The sequence below is a fragment of the Moschus berezovskii genome, chromosome 8 (genome assembly GCF_049115385.1).
Source record: "Moschus berezovskii isolate FMDL1 chromosome 8, NW_MosBer_1.0, whole genome shotgun sequence".
NCBI classification, from domain to species: Eukaryota; Metazoa; Chordata; class Mammalia; order Artiodactyla; family Moschidae; genus Moschus; species Moschus berezovskii.
In genome coordinates this window covers 49,217,863-49,239,209 of record NC_142467.1, presented here as the reverse complement: position 1 = coordinate 49,239,209, position 21,347 = coordinate 49,217,863, and the positions used below count along the sequence as shown (strand labels likewise).

The following is a 21,347-nucleotide window of genomic DNA, read 5'->3' as shown; positions in this document are numbered from 1 at the left end:
CCTCTTTCCTGTCTTCTGTAATGGAGAGAGGATACATTTTCACTGTAGACACACCCCATAACTTGGGGCAGGTAATCCATCCCTCTGAGTCCCAATTTCCTCCCTTATAATATAAGGGTAATGACAGGGCCTTCCTTGCAGGAGGTACGGGAAGGTCCCTAGCCCTGTGTCTGGCACACACAGTGGGTATTTTTCCCCCTCCACCCCATCCTTCCCCCTAATCCTGGCCCCTGCCCTTTTCCCTTTCTAATATATTTTCCTGATTCGGTCCTGCCCTCACCCCCACCCCAGGTATTTCCACCCCCTCTGACTGTGCTTCTGGGTGGATGGGAGAGGCAGCCAAGCTTAGCCCTGAGGAGGGCTGACCACTGTGGGGCCAGTCTGGCCAGGCCAGCCTTGGCACTTACCACAAGGCCACACCCTAGCTTCTCTACTTTTAGTAAATAGCCCACAGGATTCGGGGGTGGAGGGAGGATGTAGAAAGGGAGAGGCCAAGATATTTTACTCTTTGGCTTATTATTTATTGCCCTCAGTATGACTCTTCCAGTGGCTTAATGGTCAGAGATCATTGAGTAAGCTGCTGTGTGACTTTGAAGTTCCCATTCACTCTCTGGACTCAGTGCAGTGTTGGGATAAAAGAGGAGAGTATCAGGCCCTGGAGCCAGATTGTCTGAGCTGGACCCTCGTCTCCACCACTTACTGGCTTGGGTTACTAATCTCTCTATCCCCCACTTTCCTCGATTTTAAAATGGAATTTATATCATATGTGTTGTATAGGGTTGTTGTGAGGATTAAATAAGTTAGTCTGTTTAAAACACTTAGAACAGAGTCTAGCCCATAGAAGTCACTCAGTTAATCTTAGCTCAGCTATTCCGTGTAAATGGGGCAGCAAAGCAGGGGGTGTGCACACGTGGGGAAAGCAGGACACCCTCTCAGGGTATTCCAAAGTCCTGAAACCTCACAGTCTGCCTCCGTGTTGACCTCTGGATAAGAACATTTCAGGAGCTTGTACACAAAGTACTTAACTGTCCCAGAGAGACCCTAGGAAACTGGACAAAGAATTTCAAAGCCAGATGGAGCCCTTAGAGATCATGTGGTCCAGCTTCTAATGGTTCAGAAAGGTCAGGGAGGACCAGAGAGACTGCAAGGACTGGTCTGAGATCACAGAGCAGTGCTGAGTTGTAGAACTGTGGATGGCGATTTGAGGGGCCAATGGGGTGATTGGAAGCTGAGGGTCAGAGCCCCAGCCTCCATGCCCTCAAGGATGCTTGGTTCAGGCATGCACTGCATGGCGGGGATACTTGGCGTCATCACTGGCATCTTTAATAATAATGATAACCATGGGAATATATCCCACACCCTGCACCAAATGTTTTCTCATGTATTCTCTCATCCAAATAAAATCTCCTTTTTACAAATGAGGAAAGATGTCTTTCTCAAATAACTAGAAAAGGGCCTATCTGGGGTTTGAATACGCATTTCTCTGATGCCCAAATCAGCAAGACTCTTCTATGCTTCCCAGTGCCTAACTGGGAGCTTGAACCCACAGCTCCCAAAAACAAGGATATTTGACTTGTCTGACAGAGCTGGCCAAGCAACAGGAGTAGATGAGCCTGGACTACCAGCCTTCTTTTCATCCCCGTCCACTCTGATCCACAAGCCACAAGGAGAGCCCAAATCCTATGTGAGGTGGATCCTTTCTTTCAGGGGCCCTCCCTTGATGCTGTCTGTTCCCACTAATTTTTTTTTTTTTTTTACAACTTTGAAAGATTATAATATATTCTCTGGAAAACATTCAGCAGTACAAAAGTCCCCCCTGAGCCTTCCTACCCTGACATAGGTCCACCACTGGTGGAATGATTCAGAAATTCTTGAGCTCTGGAAAGGTCCCTGGTTGATCCTGAAGGGAACGCAGGTAGCTATAGAGGAAAACCCTGCTCAAGTAAGGTTCCTGATGCCTGGAGAATTTTGAGGGCAGATCACTTCAAACTCAACCATGAGTCTCCCACATTTCTTGGACATTTGGGGGAGAAAGAGCTCTTCTCCAGGAAGTTTCTGTTGCATGCCAGGCTTGACATCCTCGAACATGATGGGTATGGTCCTGCTGTCTATACTTGGGGGAGAAGCAGTAGCTGGTTTTGGAAGAGTTGAGAAAATAGGGCTTAGAAAACGTGGAGTGAAGCATCAGGACCTGACTTGCCCAGACTTCATCCAGGGCAGGATTACAAACAGATGGAAAGTGGGAGAAGAAGCAGGCAGGGGATAGCCTGAAAAAGAACTTCTAACTCTCAAAACATAAGCCTATACAGTATCTGACATGAATTTGTCAATTTAACAATAAGAAGCACAAGAGCAGGATAGGTGGCAGTGGGAATGTCTGTTAGTAGAGTCTAAGGACCTAAGACACTTGGAGTCCAAGGAACTAGGTGATCCCCAAGGACCCTTCTGGGCTGATAGTCTCATGGGGTTGAGAGATCAAAGCCTGGGAAGTAGGACAAGACCTGATTCTGACCCAGATGCCCTAAAACCCTTTGGAGTTCAATGTAGAGGCCAGGCTGAATCACAGAGCCTTGAGGAAAAGGGGCTTGCTGTCCGGCCCTCAGGCAGGCTCAGCTGCTGGGTCAGCCACCCTGATCCTTCTCCCCAGCCCTGTTCTCACCCTCACCTGCACTTCAATCCTGAACAGACAAAACTGGTTGGGCTGCACCTCCCCCGTGTGGAGGGTGGGGAGGGGAGGCTGTCCCCAAAATAAAGGCGAAGCACAAGGGACACTCCCAAATCTGTGTCTCCCTCTCCTCTTTTTCATGAGTTCATTCATTCACGCATTCATTCATTCACTCGTAAACAGTTGTTAATTAAACTCCCTCTGTGTGTGCCTGGCACTTCTCTAGGGCTGAAGTTACAGTAGAGAATAAGACACAGTCTCTGACGTCAAGCTGTTTACATTCTAGGTGGGAGAAGAATGGGATAGACCATAAGTAGGTAGACAAATAAACCAGTGAGAGCATTTAAAAGTGTGAAAAGGAATAAAAGAACAGCAAAACATGATGCAGCGGGGAGCTTTCTTCTGTCTACTGTTCTCAAAATAAAGTCCAAGGCCGGAAAGCCCATCTGCATCCGCCGCTGTTTACCTCTTTAGCCTTTTACCTCTTGTCTCTTTTCATCCTGAGCTCTCTGTTTCAGCCATGAAGAACCTGTGCATCAACGTCGGAAGGGGCCAGCTAGCCCCTTGATCTGGTAGTTCTTGTAGCTTCGAACACTGTCTCTTTTCTCTACCTCTCTCATGTCTCTCACCCAGCTAACTCCTGCTCCTTCTCGGCTCACTAGCTACTTCCAGCTGGAAGCGGGTCCTGCTCCACGAATCCAGGTGCAGTGACTCTGTGCTGCACTTCCTCCTTCAAGAGCATCCATTGTCCTCTGCAGCCAGTTTGTTGTTTGCTCCACACCAGACTGAGAGCTCCTAGAAGACAGGAATCATATTTTGCTCTCCCTGAATCATAGAAGCCTCAACAGTTGGCACAGTGCACAGTACATAGCAGATGCTTAAGAAACACCTGTTGAATTGATTAACACTTAGTTTAGTACATTTCGTTATTATTGTTTAGTTGCTAAGTCATGTCTGACTCTTTTGCCACCCCAGGGACTATAGCTAACAGGCTCCTCTGTCCATGGGATCTCCCAGGCAAGAATATTGGAGTGGATTGCCATTTCCTTTGCCAGGGGATCTTTCTGACCCAGGTATTGAACCCAGATCTTCTGCATTGGCAGGCAGGATTCTTTACCACTGAGCCACCAGGGAAGCTCTTAGAATGTTTAAAAGCTCAGCAATATGATGAAAAGGCATTGATGAAGTGTGGCTTTGGAGACAAAGAATTAATTGGAAAAAAATACAACAATTCCTCAGTCCTTTCTGGAGTTCATATTCCAGCATCTTTCAGCTCCAGTACTTTACTGCTGCTGCTGCTGCTGCTAAGTCACTTCAGTCGTGTCCGACTCTGTGTGACCCCACAGACGGAAGCCCACCAGGCTCCCCCGTCCCTGGGATTCTCCAGTACTTTACTAGAGCCTCCTAAAAGGCTGACCAAGCAGGCAGGACAGAAATTATTGACTCTACTTAACAGCTAGGGAAGGTCACGAGCAAGAAGGGTGAATGTACTTCATCAGAAGTTACCCAGCCAGGTGGTGGTGGAGTGTATCTGGATAAGGTTGGGGCCCCAGAGACATCATACCCTATCTCTGCATCATGGAGGGAATGTGGATGGAGGTGCTCACAGACTGACTCCAAACTAAGTGTCCTGGCTCATTTAAAACTCAAAATCACTGCTTCAGGGTGGCAATGACGGTTGCCACAAAGGAGGAGACAACATGATTGACCCACAGTCTACCCTCATTCTGTAATGCAACTCTGACTAGGCAGATTCTCCAGGCCACCATTCCACTTGTCCTTAGGGACTCCTCCCTGGGGTCAGTTTATGAGACCCTGTATACTCATCGACTAACTAAGATGGAGAAAACCTCAAAATTCTAACTTCCTCATTTCAGAGTTGGGAGAGTCAGGGCTCAGAGAGATGTGATTAGTCTCTGGCACGGATAAATGTAGGATCAGGAGTCCAGACTCTTGGTCCAAAACTTTCTCAAGTATTCCGTTGACATGACCCTCTGTGTTGGGAAAGCGGTGACGATGCTGTGGACCTGATCTAGCCATTTGTTTGCTGTGGTCATGGTGGGGAAAGAGAGGCAGGAGGGGTGATGGGCTACCCACCCCATCCAGTTGTCCTACTCTAGGGTTTGTTCATTCCCCAGTAGTCCTCATTGGTTTTATGCGTTGTCAGTTAACCAGAGGAAGTAGAATATGGGTTGTCCACTGTTTAGTGACTGTTTATAAAGATCATTATTCCTCCAGGAAATAGTCTCCCAGACAAACAATAGCAGAGCGGATGGAGGGCAGGAGCAATGAGGCCAGCAGATAACATAGGTAGGGCTCCCAGCTACTAAGACTCGGGGAAAAGGCTATATGTGTTAGGTTCCACCAACATACAAGAACTTCCCAGAGAAGGGAAGAGACATTTTGAAAGTTTTGGACTGTATCCAACCCAGGTATGACTCTTTATTTACTATGGGATCCTGGACAAATCATTTGGCCCTTCAGAACCTCAGTCTCTCAAATGAGAGGGTTGAATGAGATGGTTTTTAGGGACTCTTTTCCACAACTCTCCCCACAAATGAAGTGAGTTTTAGAGGAAGTGAGAGTCAGTAACTCCATTTCAGATAAATTCAATAAACCTAGTATTTGTCAGGGCAGGTCCCGTTGAAGTTTAATTGGGAGATCTGAGGAATAAAGTTAACACAGCAGGCCTGAGACTGCTATCCTTAGAAAGATCTGTTTGCACAATTGGCCCTGGGTTGACATTCTAGAACTTTGATTTCAAAGGATTTCCACAATTCCCAGAACTGGTAACAGTGGCTCACTTAAGCCTAGACTATTTGGATAAACAATGTGGCTGGTGCTGAACACCTGTTTTTCTTCTGGGAGTCTGGCATTTTGGTACACACTAGGCTGAGGATGCCTACAAGGCCAGCCCCCAATGAAAACTGAGCACTGGACTTCACTGGTGGTCCAGTGGTTGGGTGTCTGCCTGCTATTGAAGAGAACATGGGTTCGATCCCTAGTCTAGGAGGATTGCCCATGATTAGGGGCAACTGAGCCCACACGCCCCAACTATTGAGCCAGCACTCTAGAGCCCATGAGCTGCAACTACTGAAGCTCTGCACCTAGAGCCCATGCTCTGCAACAAGAAAGCCTCCACAGTGAGAAGCCCACGCACCGCAACTTGAGAGTAGTAAGACCCAATGCCACCAAAAATAAATAAATAAAACCAGCCACTGAGTCTAACGGGGTTCCTCAGAGGACACTTTACATGTATTGTCATAATCTGCTGCCAGAGAACTAAATACATCCTGTGTGATTCAACGGGGAGAGGGCTCTTGGAAGTTTGTGCCTCGTTTCCCTCAGTCTTCTTCCCATGCACCTTTTCCTTTTGCTGATTTATTCTGTAACCTTTTGCTGTAATAAATCATAGTGTGAGTATGATTATATGCTGAGTTCTGTGAGTCCTGATAGCAAATCATTGAACTGGTAGGTGACCTTGGGAACCTCAGACAGGGTAGAAGCCTAGATTTCACAGAAACAACCATAATCCTAGCAATCTTTCAGGAATATACAGCTTAAACTAGCACTATCCAATAGAAATATGGTATGAGTTGCATGTGTAATTCAAATTTTTCTATCAGTCACATTTTAGAAAGTAAAAAGAAACAAGTGAAATTAATTTCAATATAATTTCTTTAACCCAAATATAAAAATATTAAATGTTACCATGTAATGATATAAAAATTTATTGAGATATTTTAATTCTTTTTTTTTTCTTACTAAGTCTTCAAAAACCAGTGTGTACTATATGCTCACAGCACATCTCAGTTTGGACTAGCTACAGTCCAAGTGCTCAGTAGCCACACCCAGCTAATGGATGACAAGTGGAATAGCACAGAGTTAATAACAAGGACTCCGGAGATCAACATCTTGTCAGAATCTTGGTTTTGCCACCTATCAACTGGATGGCCTTAAGCAAAGTCATTTAACTAACATATTAGTTTCTTCTTCTCTAAAATGGGAATAATAATATTAGCTACTTCATGAAGTAATAGGAATTCCAAAGTATGGGGTCACAAAGAGTTGGATGTTGGGTGAATGCTGACTGTTACTCTTATCATCCAAAAGGTTGGCCTTTGAGATTAATTTGCTCAACTACTCATTCCATAGATAAAGAAACTGAGGCCCAGAGTTTGGAAGGCACTGATTTCAAAGCAGAGGCTCCAGCCACCTCTTTTCCTGACCCCTGGCTAGCTCTAAGATTACATCTGTCAATTATTTAGGAATCCAGCAGCTTTGGGACCCTACCTGGATTCTGCCATCCCTTCTTGCCATCCCTTATAAAAAAAGGGCCACCATTGGAGTTGGCATGAAGTGGTGTGGCCTGGGCCTCCCTTATGCTACTCCCCCCCCCAATCTGGGTTGGGCTGGCTGACCTCATCACTGAGTCCAGCTATTACTCAGCACTGATAGGATTGGTTCCATTGTTTTCACTTTTCACTGCCCTTCTTGTTTATTAACTCATGTTCTATCTCCTTCTAAGACCCAGAGCATCAGCACTTTTTTAAAAGCCTCCTTTTAATCATTTACAGTCCCTCTTCACCCACCAAGCAGGTAGGTGGTGAATGTGCCTAAAAAAGAGAAAGTGAAGAGGGACTTGGTGCTCACTTATCTGAGAAGCAGTAGAGCAGCTTCTCAGGCTGGAAACAAAACTGGCTTATGATTCCTCTGCAACATCTGTCTCCACCCTTCCTTTCCTGAAACCCAAATGCAAATCTTCCACTCTTCTCTGACAAGCTCACTCAGCATAACTCACATGTCTCAAATCTTCCCAGCAGCTGGAATCAGACCAGTTTTGTGGGCTCAGAGCTAGACTAAAATTCTACTTATTCGATTGGCCAATAGTGTTTATTTGGCATTCATTTATTTAATATTTACTGAGTATTAAGCCCTCTGCAAAGTGGTGAGAATGAGACCTTCATGGACCTTATGATTTAATGTGAAAAGGGGACAAATAAGAAACAATGGTAAAGTAAATGGCAAACAAAAGGTTAATGTATAAAATGTCAAATGCTGTAGGAATTATAATAAATCAAGGGGACCTGAACAAAACTTTTTCCTTCAGAAATGACATCTGCACTGAGACCTGAAAATAGTAGGAGAGACCCAGTAAAAGAGAACATAGAGAGTTCCAGGTAGAGGCAGCAACATAGCTGGAGGTGAGAGAGAATGGCATGTTGGAACAACTGGAGAACAGTCCTGTACAGCTGGGTAGAGAGAGCAAAAGGAGTGTGGCAGAAGACGAGGAAGCGGCCAGATTTGGAGGATATTGTCCTAAGGGCTGAGTAATTTGGACTTTAACCTCAAGGTCAGGGAAAACAGCCTGGTGCAGAATAACATCTTTCAAAACAGGATTCCAGGGAACAAATCAACCAAATGTGCTAAAAGGGCTGATGGTAAAAAAGCTAGCAAGTATGATATTCATGCTTGTCTTCATGATCTTTGTACTGAGGCTCTAACCTCCTTTGAAAGTAGTACACAACATGAAGGCCCAATCCAACGGCAGGCTATGCTCCCTAACCTCCCACTCACTGTTCATGAGATCAGTACTCCCAAGTCTGGTTCAGCCCAGGTTTTCCTTAGACCTTGGAGCTGCAAAGCCCACCATGGAGAGATTGTCAAGGACCCTTGTTTAACAGATGGACCAGAGAAGGAAAGTCATTTGTCTGTGGCCCTACTGCAAGCCTAAGGCTCTGACTCCCTGTTTTCCCCAAAGAAATTGAACACGAGGGCTAGGATTAGGGTAAGGCAATTCAGGCACTCAGGGTGCACAGTATAAGCAGGCACTCACTCACGGGTGCCATCTCTGTGCTCGCCTCGCCCTAGTCCTGGCTCTGTTGGACTCACTTTGAAGGCAGGGATTGTAACTTCCAGAAAACTCTTTGGCATCTTTCATGGTTTTTGTTTGTTTTAAGATTTTTTTGTTTTGATGTGGACCATTTTTAAAGTCTTTATTGAACTTGTTATAGTACTGCTTCTGTTGTTTATGTTCTGGTTTGTGGCTGTGAGGCATGTGGGATCTTAGCTCCTTGACCAGGGATCGAACCCATGCCTTCTGCACTAGAAGGTCAAGTCTTAACCACTGGACCACTAGGGAAGTCCCCTCTTTCTTGGTGTTGACAAGGTGCTAGGCACATATTATGAGGAATCCTACATGCCTACTGTGCAAATGAATAATGGATTTCTGACAAACAATGTATATAGATGTTTGTATCTTTGGGTAAATACGACCTTCAAGATACAACAGAACAAAGTCCAGAGGGCCCAAGAATGTACTCAAGGCCTGGATTCTGGTCCCCTCTTGGCCACCAATTTGCTGTGGGTGAATTGTTCCCCATCTCTAGGCTTCAGCAAAATGAGGCAATTGAATGAATAATATTTGTTGACTACATACTCTGTGTCAGACACTGTTCAAATGCTTTTGTGCTTTAACTCATTTAAAGTTAAAGGCCTTCAAGACTCCTTTCACTTCAAATGGCTGTGGTTTGAGGTAAGGAAGTCTTCACAGAGAATGTGGGATCAAGACAGCCCTTCCAAATTCCCACGGGGACCATACCATCTTAAATCATGATAAAGGCATGGTATCTCAAGCCATTTGTCCATAAGAAGACACAGAATAACCTGCCTCAGAGTCAGCTCTGGAACATGGCTGAAGGTGGAGTCTCAGCCCTTGCCCCTAGATATTGTAATGCAGTGATTCTGAAGGGGATCCTAGGTATCTGTGTGAAAAGCTTCTCAGATGACTCTTTTAGTCTGATTTGGAAGCACTGACTCCAACACATACTGCTCTCTGTGGATAGAAGCATGCATGGATCTTGAACTGCCTGACCTGGTCAACAGCATCTCAAAGTAGAGAAACAAATTCATTGATTTTTTTTTTTTGGCATGTGGGATCTTAGTTTTCTGAACAGGGATTGAACCTGCGCCCCCTGCACTGAACACACAGAGTTTAAACCACTGAAAAAGAAACTGTAGTCACTCAGTCATGACCGACTCTTTGCGACCCCATGCACTGTGGCCCGCCAGGCTCCTCTGTCCATGGAATTTTCCAGGTCAGAATACTGGAGTGGGTTGCCATTTCCTTCTCCAGGGGATCTTCCTAACCCAGGATCAAACCTGGGTCTACCAAATTGCAGGCAGATTTTTTAACATCTGAGCCACCAGGGAAGCCTTAAACCACTGAAATATCAGTTCAGTTCAGTTGCTCAGTTGTGTCTGACTCTTTGTGGCCCCATGAATCGCAGCACACCAGGCCTCCCTGTCCATCACCAACTCCCGGAGTTCACTCAAACTCATGTCCATTGAGGTGGTGATGCCATCCAGCCATCTCATTCTCTGTCGTTCCCTTCTCCTCCTGTCCCCAGTCCCTCCCAGCATCAGAGTCTTTTCAAGTGAGTCAACTCTTCGCATGAGATGGCCAAAGTATTGGAGTTTCAGCTTTAGCATCAGTCCTTCCAATGAACACCCAGGATCGATCTCCTTTAGAATGGACTGGTTGGATCTCCTTGCAGTCCAAGGGACTCTCAAGAGTCTTATCCAACACCACAGTTCAAAAGCATCAATTCTTCGACGATTCTTCACAGTCCAACTCTCACATCCATACATGACCACAGGAAAAACCGTAGCCTTGACTAGAGGGACCTTTGTTGGCAAAGTAATGTCTCTGCTTTTTAATATGCTACCTAGGTTGGTCATAACTTTCCTTCCAAGGAGTAAGAGTCTTTTAATTTCATGGCTGCAATCAGCATCTGCAGTGATTTTGGAGCCCCCCAAAATAAAGTCTGACACTGTTTCCACTGTTTCCCCATCTATTTCCCATGAAGTGATGGGACCAGATGTCATGATCTTAGTTTTCTGAATGTTGAGCTTCAAGCCAACTTTTTCACTCTCCTCTTTCACTTTCATCAAGAGGCTTTTTAGTTCCTCTTCACTTTCTGCCATAAGGGTGGTATCATCTGCATATCTGAGGTTGTTGATATTTCTCTTGGCAATCTTGATTCCAGCTTGTGCTTCTTCCAGCCCAGCGTTCCTCATGATGTACTCTGCATATAAGTTAAATAAGCAGGGTGACAATAGACAGCCTTGACGTACTCCTTTTCCTATTTGGAACCAGTCTGTTGTTCCATGTCCAGTTCTAACTGTTGCTTCCTGACCTGCATATAGGTTTCTCAAGAGGCAGGTCAGGTGTTCTGGTATTCCCATCTCTTTCAGAATTTTCCACAGTTTATTGTGATCCACACAGTCAAAGGCTTTGGCATAGTCAATAAAGCAGAAATAGATGTTTTTCTGGAACTCTCTTCCTTTTTCCATGATCCAGCGGATGTTGGCAATTTGATCTCTGGTGCCTCTGCCTTTTCTAAAACCAGCTTGAACATCTGGAAGTTCACTGTTCACGTATCAGGGAAACCCCCAAATCCTTGCCTGAATAATGCCACAAATACTAAGCACCTGATGTGTCCTAGGCCCTGTGCCAGCTGGTGATTATGGTCCCTACTCTCAAGGGACTCCTGGTCGAGGTCTGTCACTTATTTTTAGAAGCAAGTCATCTAGCCAGAACCAGAAGGGCCTTAGACAGCATCAACCAATCCCATCATGCAGTTCGGGAAACTGAGACCCAGAGAGGGAAAGCAATATATTCAAGACTACACAGGGAGTAAATGTATTTTCTGCTCTCAAATCAGCTGAGGAATCCCAATGTTCTAGGGAATGGGGCTGCATTCAAAAATTCTAGAGCAGTCAACTCGTTGCTTTTTAACCACTAAGCCTACATAGAGTAAAATATTCCTGGAGGTCCCACTCCAGATCTTGCTAACATTTTAAGTCCTTGATATCCCTTCTACCAGAATGGAGGCAGGAGGAAACAGGGAACACCAAGGGAAGTTCCATCAATTCTTCGGTGCTTTTTAAAACCCCTTCTCTGGCGGGGCTGAGGACACGGTGCTTGCCACTTCCAGCACTTTGGAGTCGAAATAAGAGGGGGCTGCCTTACGGGTTCACAAGCACCTGGCTCCCATCTCTCGGCCCAGACTTGCTTATGTCACTGTCGCCCCGCGGGGGAAGCGGAGGGGAAGTCATGCCCGCCCCTGAAATGCCAGGCGCCTTGCGATTGGCTACAAAGACTCCGGCCCGGCCGCGGATTGGTCATCGCTGAGGGCTTGAAAGGTGGATGAGAGCAGGCGACACCTCAGACCGACCGGGGCCCGGGATCAGACAGCGTCTGCGGAGAGCCGAGACGCACCCCCAGCCCATCATGGCCCGGCTCTTCCGGGCATCCTGCCTTCTCTCCCTGCTCCTGGCCGGCTTCGTTCCGCCGAGCCAGGGACAGGAGAAGTCGAAGGTGAGTGAGCCTCTGGGGTGGGGGGCCAGGGGAAAGAACACAGCCCGCAGGTGTCACCATCTCTCGGGGAGGGCTTCCCTCTAGAAGGGTGATACCTAGGTGCGAGAGACGCCCTTAACTCCCGTTGCCTCCGTCTTCGGCGCACTCAGACTGTCGTCAGACTCCTCGCAGTTTCATCTGCTGGAGACCTGGGTGCTCCGGGTGGGCGGAATGAATGAGGGAGGAAGGTTTGTCTCTCCAGAGTTCACACTTTCTTCCTCTCCGCTACCTCCGGGCCGCCTTGCTACATCCAGACCACCGTCTGTTTCTGAGACCCTTCCCTTCCAGTGGACCCTGAAGCGGGTGGGGGGCCCAGAAAATGGCCTGGAGACTCGGGGTCTGGGTGACTGCAGAGTTCCCAGGGAGAACGGCAGGCAATGTGTGGTGCACAAATAGCCTAAGCATAAATGCAGGTAGGATTCTGGGATACTGGTAAAAGAGGCTGACAGAAGGAGCTCTGGGCTGGCAGCAAAGAACGCCCAGGACACTGACTAGACCTCTCATCCTTCGTGGACCTCCGTTTCTCCGTCCGCTGGAGGTGAGAGCACAGGGCACAAAGAGGCTGATGACTGCAGAGGAGATGCTTGGAGAAGCTGCAAAACCCACACCCGTTCTCTGAAGGGTTTCCTGTTTGGGGGCAGCCTCAGTACCCACCAGCCACAGCCCTTATTGGTCTGCCGGCTCCATAGGAGGGGCAGAATTCTCTTGAGCCTGAGTCTACCCTCAATAGAGCGTGTGCTCCTTAGCTAGAGTGGGGATGCTGAGGTCAGGAGCAGGGATGACCTAGCATGCTTAGACCTCTTCTCTTCCCCAGGGTGGGGAGTCAGGAGCCAGGCATAGACCCAAAGAGAGAGATTTCTGTTTTCAGCCTCCCAATACATACACACACCAACACACACTGACACACACTCCTCACCTGTATAAAATCAAGAAGCTTTGTGCTTCTGTGCTTCTCAAATCTTCCATTCTAAGATCTTATGACTCCACAATTCTATTTCCATAATCCTATCTATTGTTCAGGAAGCCCATTAAAAATGCAAGGTTACTTCTGCTTGTTTCTATCCCCTGTCCTGTCCTCAGCCTAAATTCTAATCGGTCAGCCTCTCCTGGGAGTCAGCCTAGAGACTGAATGGTTATGGGGCCACTTCCTCCTAGCCTCTGGGTTTGTATCCAGTCTTGTTCATAATCTCCAATTCAGAAGGTATTTTCCAGGGCAGGGATGGGTCTGAGTTTCGATATGAGGGTGTGGAACTGAAGTGAGGGCAGACCATGGGTAGGGCAGTATCATGGAGTCAGTCCTCAGTTTGGAGAGAAGCAGAGACGGGAAGATGGGGCCCTGTTTTAATAAGGTGGAGGCAAGAACATGGATCCCATGAATAGCTCATCATAGCCATGTGTTCTCTGTAGAACTCTGGGGAGGAATAGATGGATTCAGAGAAAACAGGATGGGTATGGTCTAGAAAAGCCTTAGAGTGGGGTATGATCATATCAGATGCAACCCGCTAGGACTTGCTAGCCAATGACAGTCTGGTCCTGCCCCATCTTTCCTCCCAGGTCTTGAGAGGGTTGAAATGTCACAGCCTCTGGTTCTAGGACTCAAGCACAACTTATCTTACCCTCAGCTCCAGGGCCAAGGCAGGTGGCCGGGGGCAAGTGTAGAAAAGGATGGACAAAGGGCGACAGCCCCAGAGGGATATTTGCCTCCACCCAATTCAAAGGGAGGGACTGGGGAACAAAGCCTTTCCTCACTGTCCCTTCTCCAATCCATCTTAAGGCTGCCCAGGCTCCCTGTCCTTCCCTACAAAAGGACTTCACAGAGGCTAGAGAGAATAATAGCTGCTGACGTGCGTGAGCTCCTAGTAACCGCTGGTTTCTAGGTGACTAAATCAGGCACATAGAATGAAGGAACCATCGGCTGACAGAGCTGAAGAGCCCTCTAGACAGCCCTGAATCTGACCTCATCTCATAATCAAGGAGCCAAAGCCCCAGAGAAGGGACCGGAGTAGTCACATGTAGTCGCATGGGAGGCCTGGCCAGGCCTAGAACTCAGGTCTCCTGCCCCCAGTCCAGCTCTCCTCTCACATTTCACACTGTTGGGAGTGGTAAGATGAGTGAGGAGAGAGACACCGGACCAGCAATGCAAGCCAGCCAGGGTCCTGGCAGGGTCTCCCCTCCCACTCTCAAGCTGTCTGAACTCTCCCGTCTTATGCAACTGTGGGAGGATTGAGGTACCCTCCCCAACCCCAACCCCCATCTCCTCTGACCTCCTGGCTAAGGTGCAGGGTTCTGGGACTCCAGGGACCCTCAAGAGGAGGGGCAGGACCTATAAGGAGGTGGAGCACATGCTCAGTACTGAGAGCAGGCTGTGGGCCCTTTACCCTACCCCGTGATAGGGGGACGGGGGCTGTGTTTCTTTCCAAGAGGCTTTCAAGATGGTTTTAATCTACTAGCAAATTCCCACAGCCATTTGAGGAGACAGGTGGTTTTTTCCTCGCCCATCAACAGATGGAAACTCAGATTGAAAGTGACTTGCTCAGGGACACACAGCCAGCAAGACTCAAATCTAATGAGAGGAGATTCCCTTTGCCCCACCCCATCCTGAAAATGGGCTTAGAAGCTGGTCCTCCCGCAGTTTTCAAGCTTCCCTTATTTAGACAACCTCTTGGCTTTTTTTTCCTCCCCATTTCAGTTTGTTTTTGGGCCAGGGTGGAGTGGAGAGGCAGGCAGGAGGCCTGGCCTTCTGGCTGCTAGACCCCTGTGACCAGCTAGGGTGTGTTTGTTGTGTCCTGGCTGTTTGCATTTGGAGCTGGAGCTGACCCCAGCTGGGGCCCAAGAGGCCCAGGGGCTGGAGGAATGTCAAGCTTAGATCTCAGGCCTGCCTCTGGCAACCACCAGAAGTCACGGGGCATGGAATATTAGACTCATGTGAAACAGGGAGTTCGTACCCGAGCCAAGAAGAACGCTTGCAGCAGTCAGGGAATGGCCATGTGGAAGGAGTCCAGCTCCCCCAGCTCAGCAGGCCTATGGAGTCTCCAAGACAGAGTGGCTTTCTTACACCTGCCCAGGGCTACGCCCTACCAGCCCTGACGGCTCTCTTCACTCGGCTGGTGCACTCGGCCAGGTGCACTTCACCTTAACAGCAAGTCTTCCAGGACTGGCCAGAATAGAGTGCTTAACTCCAACCACCTGTCTCTGGTCTATAATGCTAGCTTGCATTCAGTTTGTTTATTGTCTTCCCGCCTCTCCTCAGATGTCCAGGCCAGGACTGCCAGCCCACCTGCTAATTGTGGTAGTGATGCCATGATGCTCTCTCAAGAGTAGATGCAGATTTTTGTAGTCTGTATCAAAAGATGGTAGAGATCAGATGAAGATAGAGTCAGGGGTGGGGTAGGTGTAAATTCAGCATCCCATTTGCTGGCAGTTCCCTCTTCTCCCATTGAAAGCAATGCTGTCAAGCCATCGTGGTTCAGAACAGCTGGTCCAGTTCAAGGTTCTCACTTTATAAATGAGGAAACTGAGGCCCAGAAAAGAGAAAGGGCAAGTCCAAGACCACACAGGGAGTTAGAGGCAGAGCTGGTTCCCCAACTCACAGCCCATTGTACACTGACTCTACCCGCCTGGAGGCGGACTGTGGAGCAGCAGCTGGGCAAAGAGTAAGGCCGTAAGGTCATTGTCACACTGCTCAATGCAGGGAACATCGGGTCTGTGCCAGGCACTGGGCTTTATCCTGACCATCCCACTAAATCCTCCCAGCAGGCCTGGCCCCATTCCTGGCCCCCATCCTACTTCCCTATTTTTGAACAACAGCCTCAGCTTTCCAGTTCTCCAGATTGGAAACGTCTGAATCACCATTTTCCACACTGTTGTTTCCTCGCTTCTGTTCAGCTCTTCCTTCACGATGGTCTACTTCAGGCTCTCATCATCACTTGCCTGCGTTATCCCAACAGCTTCCCAGTCTCCACCATCCCACCCAATAACACCAGCACGGGGGTAGTCTCCCTCACAGCCTGCCTGATGACTGTCTAAACTGACAAGAGATGCAGAAATAATGACCATAGTTATTTCTCCAAGTTTCCATAGCACTCACCAGCTTATTAAATGCTTTTAATATTATTATCTTGTACAATGAATTAGGAGACTTCAATTCTAGTCCAGTTTGAATTCTTGGGCAAGTCAAGACCACGTGGGCAAATGTATTCCGCCACTCCCTGGTATCTTGAAAATGGTGGTGTCTGAGTTCCTTTCAGGCTCTAACCGCTCCCTGTTGGTTCTTCTCTTGCAGACGGACTGCCATGCTGGTGTGGGCGGCACCATCTTTGAGTACGGGGCCCTCACCATCGATGGGGATGAGTACATCCCCTTTAAGCAGTATGCTGGCAAATACATCCTCTTCGTCAACGTGGCCAGCTACTGAGGCCTGACGGGCCAGTACGTTGGTAAGAGCCATCCGCTTTTCCCCTGCTGTGTTTGGGGCTGTTTCTGCCAGTTGGGCACATTCCAATCACAGGAGCTTTTCTGGTGCAAGGAGAATGGGGGTGATGGTCATCATAAGAGTTCAAACCCTGTACCTGAATCCTACTGTGTTCCGTGGTTCTGTGAAAATAATTATATAACCTGAGGTCTGATCCCCTACAAACATGTTCTAAAAGATTCTCAGTTATCCTTCATCTCTGGGTATCTCAATTGCCCTAAAAGAAGAAGGATGGAGGAGATTGGGTTTGTGCCTGGAACTTCCATTGGAGTAAGAAACAGTAGCTTCCTCTTGGTGAGAAATTCTCCCCTGTCCTCAGCCCATCTACCTCAGTGCTTCTCTCGGCCCCTGGCCTGAGTCCCCAGAGTTTGTGTGTTGGTGACAGAACCAGGTTTCATGATCCCTGGTACCCCCTACTTCTTTCTCCTTAGCTGGGTCAGAGTCAAAAGCCAGGGGACAGGCAAGCCAAAGGCATCTGACAGCACCCACCAGAAAATGCTCTGGGGGTGTGGGAGGGAGGCAAGGGCAAACTAACTTAGAATGTTCTGCCTGAGAGTCATGGGCAAATTCCTGGAAGTGGAATGACAGTGAACTGGATGGCCCAGTGGGTAGTGAGTGCTCTGTCTAGAATGCTTCCATGTAGCCCTTGGAATAGAGCAGAGTGCATTTGGGCAAGAGGTGGGCTGAACATGGATGCTGCACAAGAGGCCAGGAGGCGCTGAGAGGAGGGAGAGCTGGGCCAGGCTCTCCCCTGGGCCCCTGAATACCCAAAGTATAGGAGTGGTGTGAGGGCTCCATGCCACCCCAAGGAAGTCATTGCCTTCTTCCCAGGGATGGATGGTTCTCACTCAGGAAACTCAGTCCTGAGAGTCCTGAAGGAGCCCACAGCCTACAGGCCCAGGTGGTGGGTTTAGGCAGTGGGTGACTGATTACTAACTTGAGGAAGCACATTGCTCTCTTCTCCCCCAAACCTCCAACCCATACAGGTTGGACTCCAAAGGATGGGGCTTGAATGCCAGCAATGCCACATTCAATGGATTATCTTGGGCAAGTCCCTTCCCGTCAGGCCTCAGTGATTTCAGCTATACAATGGGGTGGGCAGGTGGATGGTACACGGGAGGTGGGACTCCTCACCAGGCTATCCCCATCTCTGCTCTCTCCCTGTTTCAGAACTGAATGCACTGCAGGAAGAGCTTGAACCATTTGGTCTGGTCATTCTGGGCTTCCCTTGCAACCAATTTGGAAAACAAGAACCGGGAGAGAACTCGGAGATCCTAGCCACCCTCAAGTGAGTGCTGACTCAGTGTCCTGAGAAAGCTCCTCTAGCATGTCCCTCCCACCCTGCGCCCCAGCCCAGGCTCCAGGCATCTTTTATGCTGGCCCCTACTCATGATGGATATTTATCAGCCACCAAGAACTACTCTCTCCTTCCAGGAACCCTGTTTAGTGGAACAAGTGAAAGAGGTACCAGGAGAGAGACAGGGTCAGGGATGATGGCTGTCAGTCACGTTGGGGTAAGGGGAGGACAGGTTGAGGGCAGGGGTTATTGAGCAGTTACCAAATTGAAGGAAGACTGCTGACCCACATTATAGCTGTGTCCATTTAACAGTCACTGGCTCCCACTGCCCATTATAGCATAAAATCCAGATTCCCAACCCCCTTCCCCAGTTCTGTCCCCTCCTCTTATTTCTGAACCCATGTCCCTGGGACCCATGCAAAAACATTCCTCTTAGGTATGTTCGACCAGGTGGGGGCTTCACCCCCAATTTCCAACTGTTTGAGAAAGGCGATGTGAACGGGGAGAAAGAGCAGAAGTTCTACACGTTCCTGAAGGTAAGTACACAGTCAAGCCACATTCCTGAAGGGCCTCTCTCCCTGGCTGATGCTGACTCCGGACGGGGCTGCAGCCGCTTCTGGCCCCAGGCCACGTAGACAAGGCCTGTGCCACCGTCCTTTGTTCCTGGGCTCTTGGGGAGTTTCCTGGCATCTGATTATTAGTCCAACTAGAGGGCTTTGTAGACCCTAGGGGCTCATCAACTCATTTTACAGATAGGCCCCAGAAGGGACAAGCTTAGGGTCTCACAATCTGCTAGAACAAAAGCTGGTGCTGGGATTCAGTTTTCTAACTCCCAGACTGGTGCTCTTTTCTCAATGCCGGGCTATTCTCCTTCCCCCGAGAAGTCCTGCGAAGGAGGAGAGATAAGAGGGTGGGAAGGGCTCCAAGCAGAGTTGACACTTCTCTCGTCTCTGCTCCAGAACTCCTGTCCTCCTACCTCGGAGCTCCTAGGCTCACCTGGCCGCCTTTTCTGGGAACCCATGAAGGTCCATGACATCCGGTGGAACTTTGAGAAGTTCCTGGTGGGGCCAGACGGCATCCCCATCATGCGCTGGTACCACCGCACCACTGTCAACTCTGTCAAGATGGACATCCTGACCTACATGCGGCGGCGGGCAGTCCTGGAGACCAAGGGGAAGTAACTGAGGCCCATCCCACCTCACCCCCATGTCCACCACATGGACTAGGGAGGACTCTGTTCAGGAAGGAACCCATTTCTCCAACTATGCCACACTCCCATGCTAGCCCCTTTACTCTTACACAAGGCCCAGCCTGAGATGAACGTTTGTCTGTACTGCTCTGCCCATGGGCATTTGCACACATGCCTACAGGCGTGTGTACACACGAGTACAGAGCCACATGTGCCAACCTGTGGCAACAGCCGTGTGCCATGGAGAATGCCAGAGAGGAATTTCCCTTTCCTTCCAGTTCTCTGTTCCAGTGATAATCATCCACTTTCAACTGAGTCCAAACTGAAAAACCAGCTCTAGATTCAATTGTTCTGCTTTAACCAGGACCTCACCCTACCAGGCTGGCATCTCACTGCCTCCAAACACCACCCAGAAATGCCCGGAAGTTTCTGGGTCTGCTGCACTGCCTGACCCCCTGCTTCTCCACCACACAGCCTCCCTCCTTCCTGAGGGCCCTCCCCCACCCCCTACCCCCCACCCCACAGTGTTCCCTGAGAGTCTCCAAGGCAGATGTGAGAGCAGGGGCCACGTTCCCCATGTCAGGGGCGGCATCGCCATGAAGGAGGGGTCCGAAGCCCTCATGGGCGGACCTCCCTTGAGCCTGTCTGAGGGTCCAGCCCTTAGTGCATTCAGGCTGAGGCCCCCAGCCAGGGATGCCACCCCACTCCTTCGGGGGGCGTGTCCTCTCCCCTCACCCTGACCCGCTGGCATTAGACTCACCCTGTCTGCCTAGTAAAGGCCTTTCTGCAGCAGCTGAGCCTACTGTTGTGCTTCTTCCATGGGGCTGCCCCAGCACAGGGGCAGGAAAGCTGGAGGTGGGAGGAAGGAATGAATGGAGGGCTTGAGGTCCTTGCTTTTTGGTTTCTACCTAGGCCTGCCCTGCTTCCTCACTCAGCATTTGGAGTCTATAAAACCGGCTCACATCTACTGTCACCCCACAGTTCTTTCTAAGGTAGCATGCACTGAGATGAGGTATTCCATTTGACAGATGAGGTAACTGAGGCTCACAGAAGGGCCAGGCCTTGCCCAGTGTCTCCTGACAAGTGAGGGGCAGGACTGGAGTGTAAACTCAGGTTGCCTGACCCCCAGCCCCTGGATGCTCCACCCTCATAGAAGCTCTGAGCAGGATCCCAGGGGATACCTGCCAAGAGTAATGGTGGTACTCTTGTGGGGGTAGGGGGGTGTGTCTGGGAGGAAGAGGGCACAGAGGAAGAGGGGCCAGGAAAGCAGCACTCTGGTTGACAAGGTGGAGCACATTAGCCAGGGCATAAAAGAAATCTGGTCACAAAATGCTGATCTCCAACTTGGATTTATGTCCAAGATTCGTGCAAACAGCTGTCCAGGGATCAAGAGCCACCCCAGTCCAGGCCTCCACACCACGAGGCTCCAGCTGAGGGCCTGGCGGCTCCAGGCTGGGGCCCCTCGGCCAACGGGGGTCTCTCGGCTGGAGATCGACATCTGCCAGCACTGTCCGCAGAGGACGGCAGGTCCAGGGCGATGGCACCTCTCTCCACTCGGGGGCACAGTAGTGGGCTTTTCCCAGTCACTCCAAAGGAGAGGCCCAGATGGACGCCTTCTGGATGGAGCCTCTCCAGTCTGCAGACCGTCCAGGTTGGGGCCAGGGCTCAAGCTGGCCATCCATCTCAGCCTCCCGAGTGGTTGCAGCTCTGGCCACACAGAGCCTGTGGCCTTTAGCTTTCCAGTAATCTGAAGTCATCTGGCTCTGTGAGATGAAGGTGGAGCCAGGGGACTTGTTTCACTGAGGTCCTTCACGGTCATTTTTGGTGGACTCTAAACAAACAAATTTAGGACTTAAAGATGAGGCAGTACAGCAGGTTTCAAAGTCCTGTGGAAACGAATATAGTAAGAGTGGGGAAAACACCGGGGTTGTTGGGTGTTAATGAGTGCCAGGCTCTGGTCAAAACACCTTAGGTACATTTGTCATTCAATCCTTGCCCAGACCTAGGAAGCAGGCAGATTATTACCCCTTTATGGGGGAGGGAAGTGGGGCACAGAGGAGTTTTTAAAAACTTGCTCAAAGTCCCAGGTCTTGGAAGTGTTGGCACCTAGTCAGTCTGGTTCCAGATCCCAGAAATGTAGTTCTGGGAGAAGGGCAGTCCTGCCCATTTGGCCACCCTCTGCCTTCATCAAAGCGGGCTCCTATGGCTCCACAGAACCCCTAGGGCTCCAGGAGGATGATAAAGTAATGATAAAGTGACTGACCAGCCCAACACCTCCTCCTCCCAACCACGAGATCCTCCAAA

The 21,347-nt window shown here is 49.2% G+C and overlaps 2 protein-coding genes across 8 annotated transcripts in view; one reads left to right on the top strand and one right to left on the bottom strand.

Moving 5' to 3' along the window:
* Window positions 1–11,882: 11,882 nt before the first annotated feature.
* On the top strand, window positions 11,883–19,835 carry GPX3 (glutathione peroxidase 3). Its single transcript, XM_055428825.2, has 5 exons — window positions 11,883–12,047; window positions 16,369–16,522; window positions 17,728–17,845; window positions 18,291–18,390; window positions 18,814–19,835. Exons 1-5 carry the CDS (start codon window positions 11,961–11,963, stop codon window positions 19,033–19,035), a joined length of 681 nt encoding a protein of 226 aa, XP_055284800.2. The 5' UTR covers window positions 11,883–11,960; the 3' UTR covers window positions 19,036–19,835.
* A 541-nt stretch (window positions 19,836–20,376) lies between these two features.
* The window catches only part of TNIP1 (TNFAIP3 interacting protein 1), a 50,910-nt gene continuing 49,939 nt past the window's right edge, over window positions 20,377–21,347 (bottom strand). For 5 of the 7 annotated variants that reach the window (XM_055428819.2, XM_055428817.2, XM_055428821.2 and 2 more), the window contains one exon: window positions 20,377–20,874. In XM_055428819.2, the coding sequence (XP_055284794.2) occupies window positions 20,840–20,874 (35 nt within the window). In that variant the 3' untranslated portion in view covers window positions 20,377–20,839. Of the gene's footprint in view, window positions 20,930–21,347 lie in introns of all 7 variants that reach the window. The other 2 variants (XM_055428820.2, XM_055428822.2) reach the window with 1 other exon arrangement.